Source organism: Salvia hispanica, chromosome 3 (genome assembly GCF_029641045.1).
Source record: "Salvia hispanica isolate PSC_SH4W2 chromosome 3, Shi_PSC_v1, whole genome shotgun sequence".
NCBI lineage: Eukaryota > Viridiplantae > Streptophyta > Magnoliopsida > Lamiales > Lamiaceae > Salvia > Salvia hispanica.
The window spans coordinates 567,005-581,993 of NC_142694.1; the positions used below are offsets into that span (position 1 = coordinate 567,005).

Consider the following 14,989-nt stretch of genomic DNA (forward strand, 5'->3'; position numbering starts at 1 on the left):
AAGAGTCACACTTCATTTTTACCATAAATAGTAAGTAGGTCTCACATTCCACTAACTCACTTCACTCACATTTTATATAAAACCAATATAAAAAGGTGGGTCCCACATTCCACTAACTTTTTAACTAACTTTTCTTTACATTTCTTAAAACCCGTGCCCGGTCAAACTGTGACTCCTAATCGGGGACGGATGGAGTACTTTTATAAATCGCAATAATTCAGTTAAATAATTACTATAAACAAAACCAAATTCAAATGCATGTAATGGATAAACACACAATATATTTAGATCACATTTCAGCCATCCAATTCCAATCCAAAGTATCTGGTAAAGCATTACACATATCTCGTTAACTATATGGAAATAGTCATTTAGTAGGGTTTCCATAAACTATATTTTCGTTTAATAACCAAATCTCTCCATCCAACCTTTTAATTGTATATAAATTAACACGAAAACATGAAAAGAAATCACACAAAAACAACAATGACAAACAAAATGAATCACCACGCCATTTTAATGGCTCTTTTCCTTGTTCAAGTCGTCTCCTTCTCCAAATCCGCGCCGCTGTCGACGTACTCCCGATGGATAGTCGACAGCGTGATCGGGCAGCGCGTGAAGCTCGCGTGCGTGAACTGGCCTTCACACTTGGAGCCGATGATCGCAGAGGGCTTAGACAAGAAGCCGATGGACGACATAATTCAAAAGATAATTGAAAATGGGTTCAACTGCGTTAGGTTTACGTGGCCGACGTACATGTTCACGAGGCCGGATTACAGAAACCTTAGGGTTTCCGAATCCTTGGATAAATACAACCTCACGGCCGCGAAAGCCGGGATTGCCAAAAACAATCCTTGGATCCTGAGAATGACGGTGGTGGAGCTTCACAAGGCGGTGGTTGGGGAGCTCGGGAAGAAGAAGGTGATGGTGGTGCTCGATAACCACGTCAGCCTGCCCACGTGGTGCTGCGCTGGCAACGACGGGAATGGATTTTTCGGGGATGCTTACTTTGACCCCAAGGAGTGGTTGCAAGGCCTAGCTGCAGTGGCCACAGCATATAAGGGTTTTCCTCAGGTAATTAAGTGGATTTATTTTCTTATAAACCTTATTGGGCTTAAAGCCTCAAATTCCAAACTCTAAAATCTCGTGCCGCCCAATAAAGAAGCCTATCTTTTTTAGGACAGATGGAGTATTTTTTATTGGGTTTATACTTACCAAAATTAAACATGACCTAAAACTAACTAACATTGATCCACTTGGTCACATTCACATAGGTTGTGGGCATGAGCTTGAGAAACGAGCTACGAGGGGGGCGACATAACGAGCCGGACTGGTACAAGTATATGCAAGAAGGAGCCAACACAATCCACGCGCAAAACCCTGATTTGCTAGTCATTGTCTCGGGTCTATACACGGACACCAACCTCGGGTATCTGAGGTCGAAGGCGTTCCAAGTTAACTTCGCCAACAAATTAGTGTTCGAGGCACACTGGTACACGTTCGGCATCCCTGACAAGGCCTGGACTGACCAAACCAACAATCTATGTGCCACCGTCACCAAAAGGGCACAAGACAATTACCTCTTCTTGACTAGTGCCAAAGACTCTTTTCCTGTTTTCATAAGTGAATTTGGGATTAATGAGAAATCTCCGAGTGTTGCAGACAGCAGATACATAACTTGTTTCCTGGCTGCTGTGGCTGACTTCGATCTCGATTGGGCTTTGTGGAGTTTGCAAGGAAGCTACATACTTAGGGAGGGCAAAGTTAATCTTGATGAATCTTATGGGATTCTTGATATCAATTGGGATCGTCTCAGAAACCCTGGCTTTGTTAGCAGGTTGCAAATTATCCAACAGATCAATCAAGGTACGAATTTCTCGTGTTGCGTGTAAATATTTGATTGTCCATTCACATTGTCACGCAGTGTATCCAGTCAATTATACTTAGTGTACCGCAAATATCAAATGTGCCCTAACTTACAAACCTCAATTTTATTGTGTTATGTAATTTAGATTTCACATCAGTGAAACCAACATATTACAAAATGTTCCATCCTTTAAGTGGGCAATGTGTGCAAATTGTGAAGGATGATATAGCTCTAGCTAACTGCAACAATGCAAGCCGGTGGGACGAACACCAAGATGGTAGCCCTATAAAGTTGGAGGGGGCTGCAGGGTGCCTCGGTCTGGTCGGAGAAGGGGTGGCACCTTGTGTATCGGAGGATTGTTCCAGCAAGTGGAAGATTGTGTCAAGCTCGGGTCTTCATTTGGCGGCCCAAGATGGGAAAGGGGAATATTTGTGCTTGGAAGTTAATGCTTCGGATTCAAGGATTGTGACAAAGAAATGTTTGTGTGTTGGAAATGATCTTAGTAATTTACGCACATGTGTTGACAATCCTCAATCACAATGGTTTAAATTTGTAGCAGCAAATGTTTGATTTGTTTGGAAATGTGAAGAGATTAATCTGGTTGAAGAATTAGTCAATGTGTATTTGGACCACTGATATTATGAGAATAAATAAACATGGGGTACTATATATACTACTGTATTTTTCTTAATTGTTATAAAAAAAAGATGTCTTTTTAAATGCGTATTATATAGTAGGAGTAGATAAGTTGGTATTTACGCAATTAAATATAGATAGGGATGTGATCATATCATAACTCATATTTATGGTGATAACCTAATAACCCTCATTTTATGGACGAAAAATATCATTTTATGGAACAGAATATCATTTTATGGAATAAAAATATCATTTTTATGCATGCTGAAAAAATATCATTTTATCGTGTATAAATATCATTTTTAGTAAAAATGATACTTTTGACCCATAAAATGATAGGGTTATTAGGTTATCACATAATTATGAGTTATGATATGATCGCACCCTTGGTTGATATATATTTTTTTATTTAAGATCAAGAAAATATGAGTAAGATTTTTTTTTTATAATTTAAGTAACTTTTTTTTTTGCGATTTTGGATTTTTGTTTAATTTCATTTTTGAATTTTCAGATAATTCAATTTAGTTCGAATTCATTTTGAATATATTTCTGAATTTCTGTAATGTGGTAGAGTTGGCAAAAAATGTTCGAATATTATTAAATAAACTTGATTTTGTAATAGTAAATATCTAGATATTACAAATATCTAGATATTATGTAGAATTGTCTAGAATATGCATGAAAAAATATCTAGATATTTTTGGGAGAATAGTCTAGATTATAGATATTATATAAGAAATATCTAGATTTTTATAGATAAAAATCTAGATATTTAGAATATAAAATTATCAAATAGATGATTCTAGAATAGGAAGATGACCCCTATAAATATGGGTAAGTTGTAACCTTTTATATAAGTGAGAGAAGTTGAATAAGTTCAGAACATGAGAAGTTTGAATAAATTACTCCAACATATATCTAATATATTTCCAACAAAATTCTATATCAAAATCCAAATTTCTCATACTTTGATAATATAAATAAAAAATATTTACTGATCATGTACCACTAGCTAATTTTCATAGTTGGTTTCAAATTTACGTAGTCTATTGAACTAGCCCGAACTCTGGGTTTGAAAAGTTTTATCAAATAACATTTCAGTTTGGTTAATTAGTATGTAATTTGACTGGTCTAATTTAAAACTCGGTGGGCACACGATTAATATAACTATTTATTGGTTTATGAGAAATACTAGTATAACATAAGTTCAGGGTTCCAATATACCATATTTTATACCATATTTTGTACCCTAAATTTCTCAAAATAAAATATGGTCCAAGTACACATTGACAAATTCTTCAACAACAATTTCTCATAATTCCAAACAAATCAAACATTTGTTGGAACAAGTTTAAACCATTGTGATTGAGGATTGTCAGCACACGTGCGGAAATTACTAAGATCATCTCCAACACACAAACATTTCTTTGCCACAACCCTAGAATCCGAAGCATTCACTTCCAAGCACAAATATTCCCCTTTCCTATCTTGAGCTGCCAAATGAAGACCCGAGCTTGACACAATCTTCCACTTGCTTGAACAGTCCCTCGAAACACGAGGCGACACTCCGTCCCCGGGCACACTAAGGCACCCTGCAGCGCCCTCCAACTTTAAAGGGCTATCATCTCGGTGTTGATTCCATCGGCTTGCATAGTTGCAGTTAGCTAGTGTCATCTCATTATGCACAATTTGCACACATTTTCCACTTAAAGGATGGAACATTTTGTAATATGTTGGTTTCTTAGATGTGAAATCTAAATTACATACAACAACAAATCCAAATTAGGGCACGTTTTAATATATGTATCGTGTTCAGATACATTGTCACATGGCATGTCTGGTCAATCACAATTGCACAAATCTCATATCTCCACTTTTTTTTTTTTTTTTCAATTTTTGCAATTGTGATTGACTAGACATATCATATGATAATGTGACTGGACAATCAAATTTTTACTTACAACAAGAGAAATTCGTACCTTGATTGATGTGCTGAACAATTTGCAACCTGCTAACAAAGCCAGGGTTTCTGAGACGATCCCAATCAAAATCAAGAATCCCATAAGATTCATCAAGATTTACTTTGCCCTGCCTAAGCATATAGCTCCCTTGCAAACTCCACAAAGCCCAGTCGACATCGAGCTCAGCCACAGCAGCCAAGAAACAAGTTATGTATCTGCTGTCTGCAACACTCGGGCCTCTCTCATCAATCCCAAATTCACTTAAAAAAAGAGGAAAAGAGTTTTTGGCACTAGTCAAGAAGAGGTAATTGTCTTGTGCCCTTTTGGTGACAGTGTCACATAGATTGTTGGTTTGGGCAATCCAGGCTTTGTCAGGGATGCCAAATGTGTACCAATGTGCCTCGAACACTAATTTGTTGGCGAAGTTAACTTCGAACGCCTTTGACTTGAGATAGTCGAGCTTGGTGGCGGTGTGTAGACCGGAGACGATGACTAACAAATTGGGATTTTGCGCGTGGATTGTGTTGGCTCCTTCTTGCATATACTTGTACCAATCCGGGATGTTCTCTCGGCCGCCTCGCAGCTCGTTTCGCAAGCTTATGCCCACAACCTATGTGACCAAGTTAGTTAGATTTGTAGGTCATGTTCACTTTTGGTTTAGAGGGGGGCTTGAGCCCCCATTCTTTTTCTAACTAATTTTCTTAAATAGGTAGTAGAATGTTATGTATATAGGTATTTAGTGCAAATTATTATGCAAAAGCCACAGTCAATCAACTGAATTTCTTGCAAAATATGATATCAAAGAAACTTGGAAAATACTATAACCTATACACCCCCATTCTGCCCAAACTACTTTCTCCATATTCCACTTTGGGTCGTCCTGAGATATTTGCTCCATTTCCTTTTTTTTTTAATTTTTATTATATCTCTTTAATACTCCCTCCGTCCCATAAAAGTTGAGTCGTATTCCTTTTTAGTCCGTCCCAACAAAGTTGAGTCATTTCCTTTTTTAACAAAAAACAAAACATCTAATCACTCTTACTTTATTCCATCATTTACTTTACTCTCTCTTATCTTTCCTACTTTTTTCATCTCTCCTATTTATTTAATATAAATTCTTAATCTCCGTGCCCAAAAGTTTTGTCTCAACTTTTATGGAACGGAGGGAGTAATTTATTCTCTTTTTACTTAACATTAAACATCAATTTTTAAATCTCGTATCCAAAGTCAACTACAGATAATATTCTTATAATGGTAAGGAATAATAATAAATTGCCTTTATACCTTCCGAAACAGAAAAGGATTTAATAGGTCATTATAGACTTTCTCATATAGCATGAGCATATGATTTAGTAGGTGGTTATTAAATCAATATTCAAATATAAAATCTGGCTTATTTCATGTCTAGACCTATTAATTACTTCATTATCCATAAATCTGTAATAGTAGTTCAAAATAAGCCCACTTTTTTCACTATATAACACAACTTTTCGATTTCGTGTAACAATATTTACATTATTTGAAAACCATAGTCTAAAAGAATAAGAAAATAAATCATGTTAATTACCTGAGGAAAAGCCTTATATGCTATGGCAACTGCAGCTAAGCCTTGCAACCACTCCTTGGGGTCAAAGTAAGCATCCCCGAAAAATCCATTCCCGTCGTTGCCAGCGCAGCACCACGTGGGCCTGCTGACGTGGTTATCGAGCACCACCATCACCTTCTTCTTCCCGAGCTCCCCAACCACCGCCTTGTGAAGCTCCACCACCGTCATTCTAAGGATCCAAGGATTGTTTTTGGCAATCCCGGCTTTCGCGGCCGTGAGGTTGTATTTATCCAAGGATTCGGAAACCCTAAGGTTTCCGTAATCCGGCCTCGTGAACATGTACGTTGGCCAAGTAAACCTAACGCAATTGAATCCACTTCCACTTATCTTTTGAATTATGTCGTCCATCGGCTTCTTGTCTAAGCCCTCAGCGATCATCGGCTCCAAGTGCGAGGGCCAGTTCACGCACGCCAGCTTCACGCGCTTCCCGCTCGCGCTGTCGACTATCCATCGGGAGTTCGTCGACAGCGGCGCGGATTTGGAGAAGGCGGCGATTTGGACAAGGAAAAGAGCGGTTAAAATGGCGTGGTGATTCATTTTTTGTGTGATTTGTTTTCATTTTTTTTGGTGTTTATATACAATCGAAATTTGTTTGGTTGAAGGCTTGAAGTTAAGGTGGACAGATGAGGTTGTATTTTTTATGGGAATCTTTTTAATTGCATTAAATCATAATTTCCATTTTAATTAATGAGATATTTGTAATTAATAATGACCAGGGTCCAGGTACTTTGTGACATTAATTGGGACTTATGAATTTAATCTAGTTTACCGGATCATCAATGGAGAGATTTAAATTGTGTTTTCATTATATGAATTTCAATAGTAGTAGTATTTTGTTTAATTTATCTTGCTTGTTAATTATTAAGCTCACGCGTTAATTAATTATAACTCACTTAACTAAGATTGTGGGTTCATTTTTTACTTGTTGTAAATATAGAAATAGGGAGTATTTGTTAATCGAACTTAGTATTTTTAGTGAAATCGTACACTTCAACTAATTTACACATTTAATTTATTTTTAAAAAAATATGCATACCTCTTTTCTAGACGTACATTAGCAAATATATTAAGTGAATACATTATAACTAAAATGTACTCTATAAATTAAGGTACGCAGTAACATAAAATTAGAAATAGTACATCGAATAACTTAAAAGTTGTTGTAGATAGAGACCAGAACAAATAAAATGAAAAATAATTATATAGATTTATCAAATTAACCTTATTATTGAGAAATTGCATTGCATTGCATCATCAAATATTTGATGGAATAAACTTAAACCATTGTGCTTGCGGACAAGTAGATAAATCAACAAGATCATCTCCTACGCACAAACATTTCTTTGTCACAAGTTTAGAATCAGAAGCATTCATTTCCAAGCACAAATATCCCCCATTTCCACCTTGTGCAGCTAAATGCAGACCAGAACTTGACACATACTTCCACTTACTCGAACAATCCTCCGATACACGAGGTGCCTCCCCGTCTCCGGCCACTCCCAAGCACTGTGGGCTCCCAACTAGCTTGATAGGCCCATCATCTTGATGCTGCTCCCATTTGCTTGCATTTTTGCAGTTAGCCACAACTATCCCATTCTCCACTATTTGCACACAATGTCACTCAAAGGGTGGAACATTTTATAGTATGTTGGATGCTCCGACTTGAAATCTAATCGATCGTCACATATTGTTTAAATTTTTCAAGTAAACGACGTCATTTTCTTTATAAAGAGACAATAATGGTTAACTCACTGATGGTGATGTTCACATATGATTTTCTAACTGTCATATCAGATATAATTTCACAAAAACATTTTGGTGTGGGATAATTGTGAACGAATCCAAAATTTACGGTTTATCTTGCTGATTTTAAAGCCAAGCTAAGGGACATACCTAATTATGATTTTTCTAACCATTTTCACTTATAACAAAAACTATTGGTGAATGATCAATTATATCAAACACTAGCTTAATTTTTGGTGGCGGAACTACCACATAACAAAAACATGATATATAAAACCACCGAAGAAGATTTAGATAGGTTTGATGATTTTGTAAATACACCATATGTTGCAAGAATTGCATACCTTGATTGATCCGTTGAACAGCCTGCAATCTATCAAGAAATTGAGGGTTTCGGATTCGGTCCCAATTCAAGTCAAGAACACCATATAACTCTTCAAGATTAACAGTTCCTTGTCTAAGCATATAGCTGCCTTGCAAAGCCCACACGGCCCAGTCGAGATCGAGCTCAGCAACAGACGCCATCAAACAACTTATGTATCTGTTGTCGGCCTCATTGTCGCCTCGTTGATTGATCCCGAACTCACTTATAAAAAGAGGGAAAGGGTTGTTCCCTTGAGTCAAGAAGAGAAGATTGTCCGTGGTGGCTTTCGTGACGGAAGCACACAGCTGGTTCGTTTGGGCAGTCCATCTATCAGCAGGAATGCCAAAGGGATACCAATGCCCTTCGTAAACTAATTTGTTGGAGAAACCAACTCCCAGCGACTGCGACTTGAGGAAAGCCAGGTTGCCATCGTAGCCTAAACCGGAGACAATGACTAGGAAATCCGGGTTTTGTGTGTTGATTGTGTTGGCTCCTATCCGCATGTATTTGTACCAGTCCGCCTCGTTCTGTCGTTTGCCTCGTAGCTCATTCCTCATGCTCATACCCACAACCTTTTCATCAACAAAACTAGGAGTATTAAACGATTAGTTTAAATTATTGTACTCCCTCCGTCCCACATAATTTGAGACACTTTGATCTAGCACGGGTTTTAAGAAATCTAATGGAAAATGAGTTGAAAAAGTTGGTGGGATGTGGGTCCTACTTTTAAAGTATTAGTTTTATAATAAAATGTGAGTAGGAATTAGTTAGTGGAATATGGGATCCACTAGAGGTGCCCACGGTTCAGGAACCGGCGGTTACAATTCGGCACCGCCGATTCCGGTTTTGGAAATTGTTGAACCGGAACCGAACCGCGAGGGTGTTTCGCGGTTACGGTTTCGGTTTAGGTTCCGAACCGACGGTTTTCTGGCGGTTTTTTACGGTTCCGAACCGCCAGTTTTGTTGCGGTTCCGGCTTGATTTCACGGTTTTCCGACAGTTTTTCGCGGTTCCGGCACGGTTTCAGTTCGAAATTTTTTGAACCTGAACTGAACCACGGTTCAAAAAATCGACGGTTTCGGTTCGGGTAAATTCTCACGGTTTCGGTTTTAACCGCCGGTTCGGTAAACCTTGGGCAGGTCTAGGATCCACTACCAAAAATGGTAAAAGTGAAGTGTGTCAAATTATGTGGAACGGCTCAAAATGGAATACTGGGTTAAATTATGTGGGACGACTCAAAATAGAATATTTATCGTGAACAATACATACCGCAGGGTTACCCTTATACGCTTGGGCAACCGCAATCAAACCTCGCTGCCATTCCTCCGGGTCAAAATCAGCATCTCCGAAGAAGCCACTCCCGTCGTCGTCGCTGCAGCACCACCCCGGGCGGCTGATGTGGTTATCGAGCACCACCATCACCTTCCTCCTCCCGAGCTCATCCACCACCGCCTTGTGAAGCTCGACCACCGTCATGTTCAGAATATGAGGGTTGTTTCTAGCAATGCCGGCTCTCGCGGCCGACAGATTGTACTTGCCCAATGATTCGGAGACTCTGAGGCTGCCGTATTCCGGCCTCGTGAACATGAACGTCGACCACGTGAACCTCACGCAGTTGAAGCCGTTCGCGGTTATCTTACGCGCTATCTCGCTCACCGGCTTCTTCTCTAGGCCCTCTGCGATCATCGGCTCCAAGTGCGAGGGCCAGTTCACGCACGCGAGCTTCACGCGCTGCCCGTTCGCGTCGTCCACGATCCATCGTGACTTCGTCGATAGCGGCAATGAACTGCAAATGGAGATTATTTGAAGAAACACAAATGCTGCAATGGCAGAATAATTCACTATTCTTCCTTTTCCCATTTTTTTTTTATTGTTATTGTTAAGCTGTGTATCTCAGATTCGCATTTATATACAGTTTATTCGTGTTCTTTAATTTGTTACGGATGTAGGATTGAATTTTAATGATAAATGCCTAGATTTTCTTTTTGCCAAGATAATAAATGTATACATACACACTTTTTTATGCTAGTTCTAATTAGGTGAATATTCATATTTACTTTATGATATGGGTTTAGATAGGCAAACCAACTTTTATAAATTAAATAAGGCTATTTTATAATAGGTGTATATTTTAATTTCAATTTTCTTTTGCGTGTTGACACCATATTTTTTTGGCCTAAAATTTCACTATTTTAATAGCTTTCTTAAAACTTATAACAAAAGAACGAGTATAGAATTCTAAAATCTATACTTTCAGAATAATCAATCTAAATAGTAAATATTTTCTTTGATCAAATTATTTCAACCTATTGTATGATGTTCTGAAAGTTCTACTTCTGTGATATACACATGTGAATCACGATGCATTATGAAATATTAGTTCGTTTTAACTTTTAATTATATTAATAGTAATTTCTTGATTTTCACAGATCTAGTTGATGAAAAACGTGGAGATTGAATTCAGTCGACTTTCGAATCATGTATAAGGAAATAGGATGACAAATCGTGGGGAATTGACAATGAAAAAGATAACAGTAATTAACAAGATATACGGGGGGAATGTATGTATACTCATTTTATAAGTTTTCAAAATAGGAATTGACATTAATTTAATCTTAAATGGACTATTGCATGTTATTTAGAAAATAAATAGTTAATGACATCGGTATCTCTATTAAATAAAGACTTTTTTTCCCTTTTTCTGTTCGTACTTTTCCTCCGCACTGAATTATTACGAGTGTCTTAACTCTTAACTACATTTTTTATATGTCATCGACATTAAATTGCATTAACTATCTAGATTTCTTCAGTACTTTTAAATATTTTAAGAAAATAAAAATTGCCCAAATACATTGTAATTGGTCTATTAAAAAAAATACTTCATCCGCCCATAAAAAATAGAGCAATTAGTGTATGACACAGGTTTTAATATAGAATTGGTAAAGTAAGAGAGAAGGGAAAAAAAGTACGAGAGAAGGAGAAAAAGTACATGAGAAGTAGTGTTAGTGGAATGATCTATAGGGTTATTATTTGTTGAAAATGATTGTGCTCTATTTTTTGTGGATGGCTAAAAATGGTAAATGTGCTCTATTTTTTGTGGACGGAGGGAGTACTACATATATGACCATTTTCCCTTCAAGAGAAAGCTAATTCTTCGTCGCATAAGATAATATACGTGGATCTCTTGAGATTACTCCCTCCGTTCCATAGTAATAGTCATTTTGTCATTTTGGTACGTTCCATAGTAATTGAGTCATTTTTCCCTTTTTAGTAAAAGTCAACATATTTCTTCAAACTTACTTTACTCTCTCTTACTTTATTCTCTTTATGTCTCTCTACCTTTTTCATTTCTACTTTACTCTTCCTTTACGTAACTCCTCTAACACAATTTTTCTTAATCTCCGTGCCGAAAAGAATTTCATCCATTACTATGGAACGAAGGGAGTATTATATACTAGAAAAAAAAATGAAAAATAAAACTCCCTCAAACCAACTACCTTGGAATAGAGGGAGTATGAGAAGTATATATATATTTTTTTATAAACTTCTAAAAATATATTATCCCTAAATTCGTAATGATAAACACACAAAATAGTGACATGTACCACATTCTTTTTTATTTCTAACTCAAAGTGCATTATCAAATATTTGTTGGAATAAGCTTAAACCATTGTGCTTGTGGATTGTCAGCACAAGTAGGTAAATCAGCTAGATCATCTCCTACACACAAACATTTCTTAGTCACAATCTTAGAATCCGAGCCATTCTTCTCCAACTCTAAGCATAAGTGTCCCCCTCTTGTATCTTGGGCAGCTAAGTGAAGACCAGAACTCGACACATACTTCCACTCGCTCGAACAATGCCTCGAGACACGTGGGGCTCCCCCGTCTCCAGCCACCCCGAGGCACTTCGAAGAGCCAGCCAACTTAATAGGCCCACCGTCGTCTCGGTGTTGATCCCACCGGGTTGCTCTTTTGCAACTAGCCACAGCTACCATGCCATTCTTAGCAATGTGAACACAATGCCCACTCAATGGATGGAGCATTATATAGTGTGTTGGGTGCTTAGACCTATAATCTGGATGAGATAACAACAATTAATATATATACTTCAAATTCTCCAAAAAGTAGTAATTTGATTAACATACCTTGATTGGTCTGCCTAAGAACCTGCAGTCTATCAAGAAATGCTGGATTTCGGAGACGATCCCAATTGAAATCAAGAACTCCATAAAATTCTTCAAGATCAACATGTCCCTCCCTAAGAATGTAGCTGCCTTGTAAAGTCCACAAGGCCCAGTCAACGTCAAACTCAGCGACAGCCGCCAGCATACAACCTATGTATCGGTTGTCGGCCTCACTGTCGCCTCTTTGATTAATCCCAAATTCACTTATGAAAAGAGGGAATGAGTTGGTCAAGAAAAGGTAATTGTCTAGTGCCCATTTGGTGATAGTGCCACATAACTGGTTGGTTTGGGCAACCCATTGCTCAGCAGATGTGCCAAAGGAATACCAATGTGCTTCAAAAACTAACTTGTTGGTGAAATTAACTGCCAGCGGTTGGGATTTCAGGAACCCGAGGTTGCCCGCGTAGTTCAATCCTGAGACGATGATTAGGACATCTGGATTATGTGCGTGAATTGTGTTGGCTCCTTCTTGCATATACTTGTACCAGTCTGCCTCGTTTTGTCGGCTGCCTCGTAGCTCATTCCTCATGCTCATACCCACAACCTTCACAACATTAATTTTTTCGTCAAATTTGTGTCCAATAGTCTTATAGTAAATGCATGAATATTGATATAAATATTCCAACCGGGACTCTTAAAGTGAGACATCTAACATGGTAAACCGAGACTCCTAAAGTGGACAGAGGAAGTACTATTATTAAAGAATAAGGTTGAACCTATTAAAACCTTTTTACTGAAAATAGAAAGTGACTAACTTTTTTGACTATCCAAAATCTATTAATTGTGGACTAAATGAATATGGAGTACTATATATTTTGGGTATAACACAAGTTTTAACGCGTATTGTATTTACATCCACATAATAGCGTGTGAATTAATGAATTTTGACCCAATCCTAGTTATGTACACCAATTTTTAGAAATAGTTACCGAACTTTTCGCTCATTCCTAACAAGTTTGGTTTTGTACCATTTGCCATTATATTAAGCTCGATTTCAATTAATCACATGCAACTTCAATTGAAATTAACGACATGATTTTGATATGTAAAATCATCTAAGTTTGCCATCTTGGACTTTTACATGACCATATTAGCATTAAATTGGATCGGAATCCAACTCACTAGTAAGGCACATTTTTATGTGGATGTACAAAACTAATTTTGGTAGTATTAGAAACATAAGTAAATGTGGTGAAATTTCATTTTCAGTATCTTAATTTCATTAGGTCATTTTACTAAAATTTACATACACTTAAGTACTAAAAAATGTAATTAAAACGATTCACACACTAACCGCATGAGTATCCCTATACGCCTCAGCCACCGCCGCCAGCCCTCGCAGCCACTCCTCCGGGCTAAAATCAGCGTCGCCGAAGAAGCCATTCCCATCATCGTCGCCGCAGCACCACGTCGGCCGGCTGACGTGGTTATCGAGCACCACCATCACCCTCCTCCTCCCGAGCTCATCCACCACCGCCTTGTGAAGCTCGACCACCGTCATGTTCACAATATGAGGGTTATTTCTAACAATGCCGGCTCTCGCGGCCGACAGATTGTACTTGTCCAGTGATTCGGAGACTCTGAGGCTTCCGTATTCGGGCCTTGTGAACATGAACGTCACCCACGTGAGCCTCACGCAGTTGAACCCGTTTTCGGCTATCTTTTTCACGATGTGGCGCAGTGGCTTCTTCTCTAGGCCTTCTGCGATCATTGGCTCCACGTGCGAGGGCCAATTCACGCAGGTGAGCTTCACGCGCTTCCCGCTCGTGCGATGGACTATCCACTGTGAGGCCGTCGACAGCTCCGTGGAGGCGCAGAGCGCCACCATTTGTAGGAATAGTAACGCCAAAATGCCCCTCATTTTTCGTTTCGTTTTGTTTTGTTTTGTTTTGAGAGTAATGTGCTTGTGTTGGTGTGTTTGATTCGTATTTATAAAGATTATACAAATTTGTGACATATCATGAAGTTACAAGAAACAGGCCCGATTTCATGATTTTAGATGATTTTTTTTACTATATAAGTAATAAATACTTCTAATTACTATAATGACTCATTCACTCTTCGATTTATTGTTTTTACTTTTGAGAATTGTAGTCAATTGGGGCATTAACTCTTTCATTCAATGTTTGTTTAATAAAAAATGGTTACTGGTTAGATTTATTTTATGGTACTGAAAAGGTTTTCAGTGCCAGTTTCCATTTTTATAATCAAACATCAGGCAGTGATAATGAATGAATTGAAGGCCACTGGAAATTTGGCAGATTATCTTAATATGGAGAAGAAGAATAATCATGAGATATGGAGATATTTCACAATGCATAAATCGGCAAATTGAATTCAATAATTTGAACTCAGCTGATGTACAAGAGTTCTAAATTTGGAACCAATTTCCCTGTGATGTACAAGCTGTAAATTTGCACTATTCTTAACGGTTTATATGTGTAGGGTAATACATTATTTCATGATATGCTGTCACATTACTAAATTATTTCTAATTATCATAGTTTTACTTTAATTCGTAGTTTTTCCGTTAAATTAATTTTTTGGTGAAATTGGTACGAAAGCTGGATTTGCCACATTGACAAAACGCTAGTTCTTCAAAAACATTGTCATCAATTTCAATT

At 37.8% G+C, this 14,989-nt stretch overlaps 2 protein-coding genes and 2 pseudogenes across 2 annotated transcripts; 1 reads left to right on the forward strand and 3 right to left on the reverse strand.

Moving 5' to 3' along the window:
- The first annotated feature begins 516 nt into the window (after nucleotides 1-516).
- Nucleotides 517-2,437, forward strand: LOC125214145 (glycosyl hydrolase 5 family protein-like). The gene is made up of 3 exons (XM_048115047.2): nucleotides 517-1,074; nucleotides 1,275-1,866; nucleotides 2,013-2,437. Exons 1-3 carry the CDS (start codon nucleotides 520-522, stop codon nucleotides 2,435-2,437), a joined length of 1,572 nt encoding a protein of 523 aa, XP_047971004.2. The 5' UTR covers nucleotides 517-519.
- A 1,398-nt stretch (nucleotides 2,438-3,835) lies between these two features.
- Nucleotides 3,836-6,610, reverse strand: LOC125214154 (glycosyl hydrolase 5 family protein pseudogene; annotated as a pseudogene).
- A 717-nt stretch (nucleotides 6,611-7,327) lies between these two features.
- LOC125214162 (glycosyl hydrolase 5 family protein-like) lies at nucleotides 7,328-10,039 on the reverse strand (annotated as a pseudogene).
- A 1,735-nt stretch (nucleotides 10,040-11,774) lies between these two features.
- On the reverse strand, nucleotides 11,775-14,987 carry LOC125208967 (glycosyl hydrolase 5 family protein-like). The gene is made up of 3 exons (XM_048108516.2): nucleotides 13,660-14,987; nucleotides 12,327-12,909; nucleotides 11,775-12,256 (listed from the first exon to the last, which is right to left on the reverse strand). Exons 1-3 carry the CDS (start codon nucleotides 14,320-14,322, stop codon nucleotides 11,820-11,822), a joined length of 1,683 nt encoding a protein of 560 aa, XP_047964473.2. The 5' UTR covers nucleotides 14,323-14,987; the 3' UTR covers nucleotides 11,775-11,819.
- Between the last annotated feature and the right edge of the window lie 2 nt (nucleotides 14,988-14,989).

Excerpts from the sequence above, each read along its gene's own strand:
- LOC125214145 (XM_048115047.2), top strand. The coding sequence starts at position 520 with ATGGCTCTTTTCCTTGTTCAAGTCGTCTCCTTCTCCAAATCCGCGCCG. Across the intron at positions 1,075-1,274 it reads CATATAAGGGTTTTCCTCAG|GTTGTGGGCATGAGCTTGAG; the intron begins GTAATTAAGTGG and ends ACATTCACATAG. Across the intron at positions 1,867-2,012 it reads TATCCAACAGATCAATCAAG|ATTTCACATCAGTGAAACCA; the intron begins GTACGAATTTCT and ends TATGTAATTTAG.
- LOC125208967 (XM_048108516.2), bottom strand. The coding sequence starts at position 14,322 with ATGTCACAAATTTGTATAATCTTTATAAATACGAATCAAACACACCAA. Across the intron at positions 12,910-13,659 it reads CGTATAGGGATACTCATGCG|GTTGTGGGTATGAGCATGAG; the intron begins GTTAGTGTGTGA and ends AATGTTGTGAAG. Across the intron at positions 12,257-12,326 it reads TCTTAGGCAGACCAATCAAG|ATTATAGGTCTAAGCACCCA; the intron begins GTATGTTAATCA and ends TATCTCATCCAG.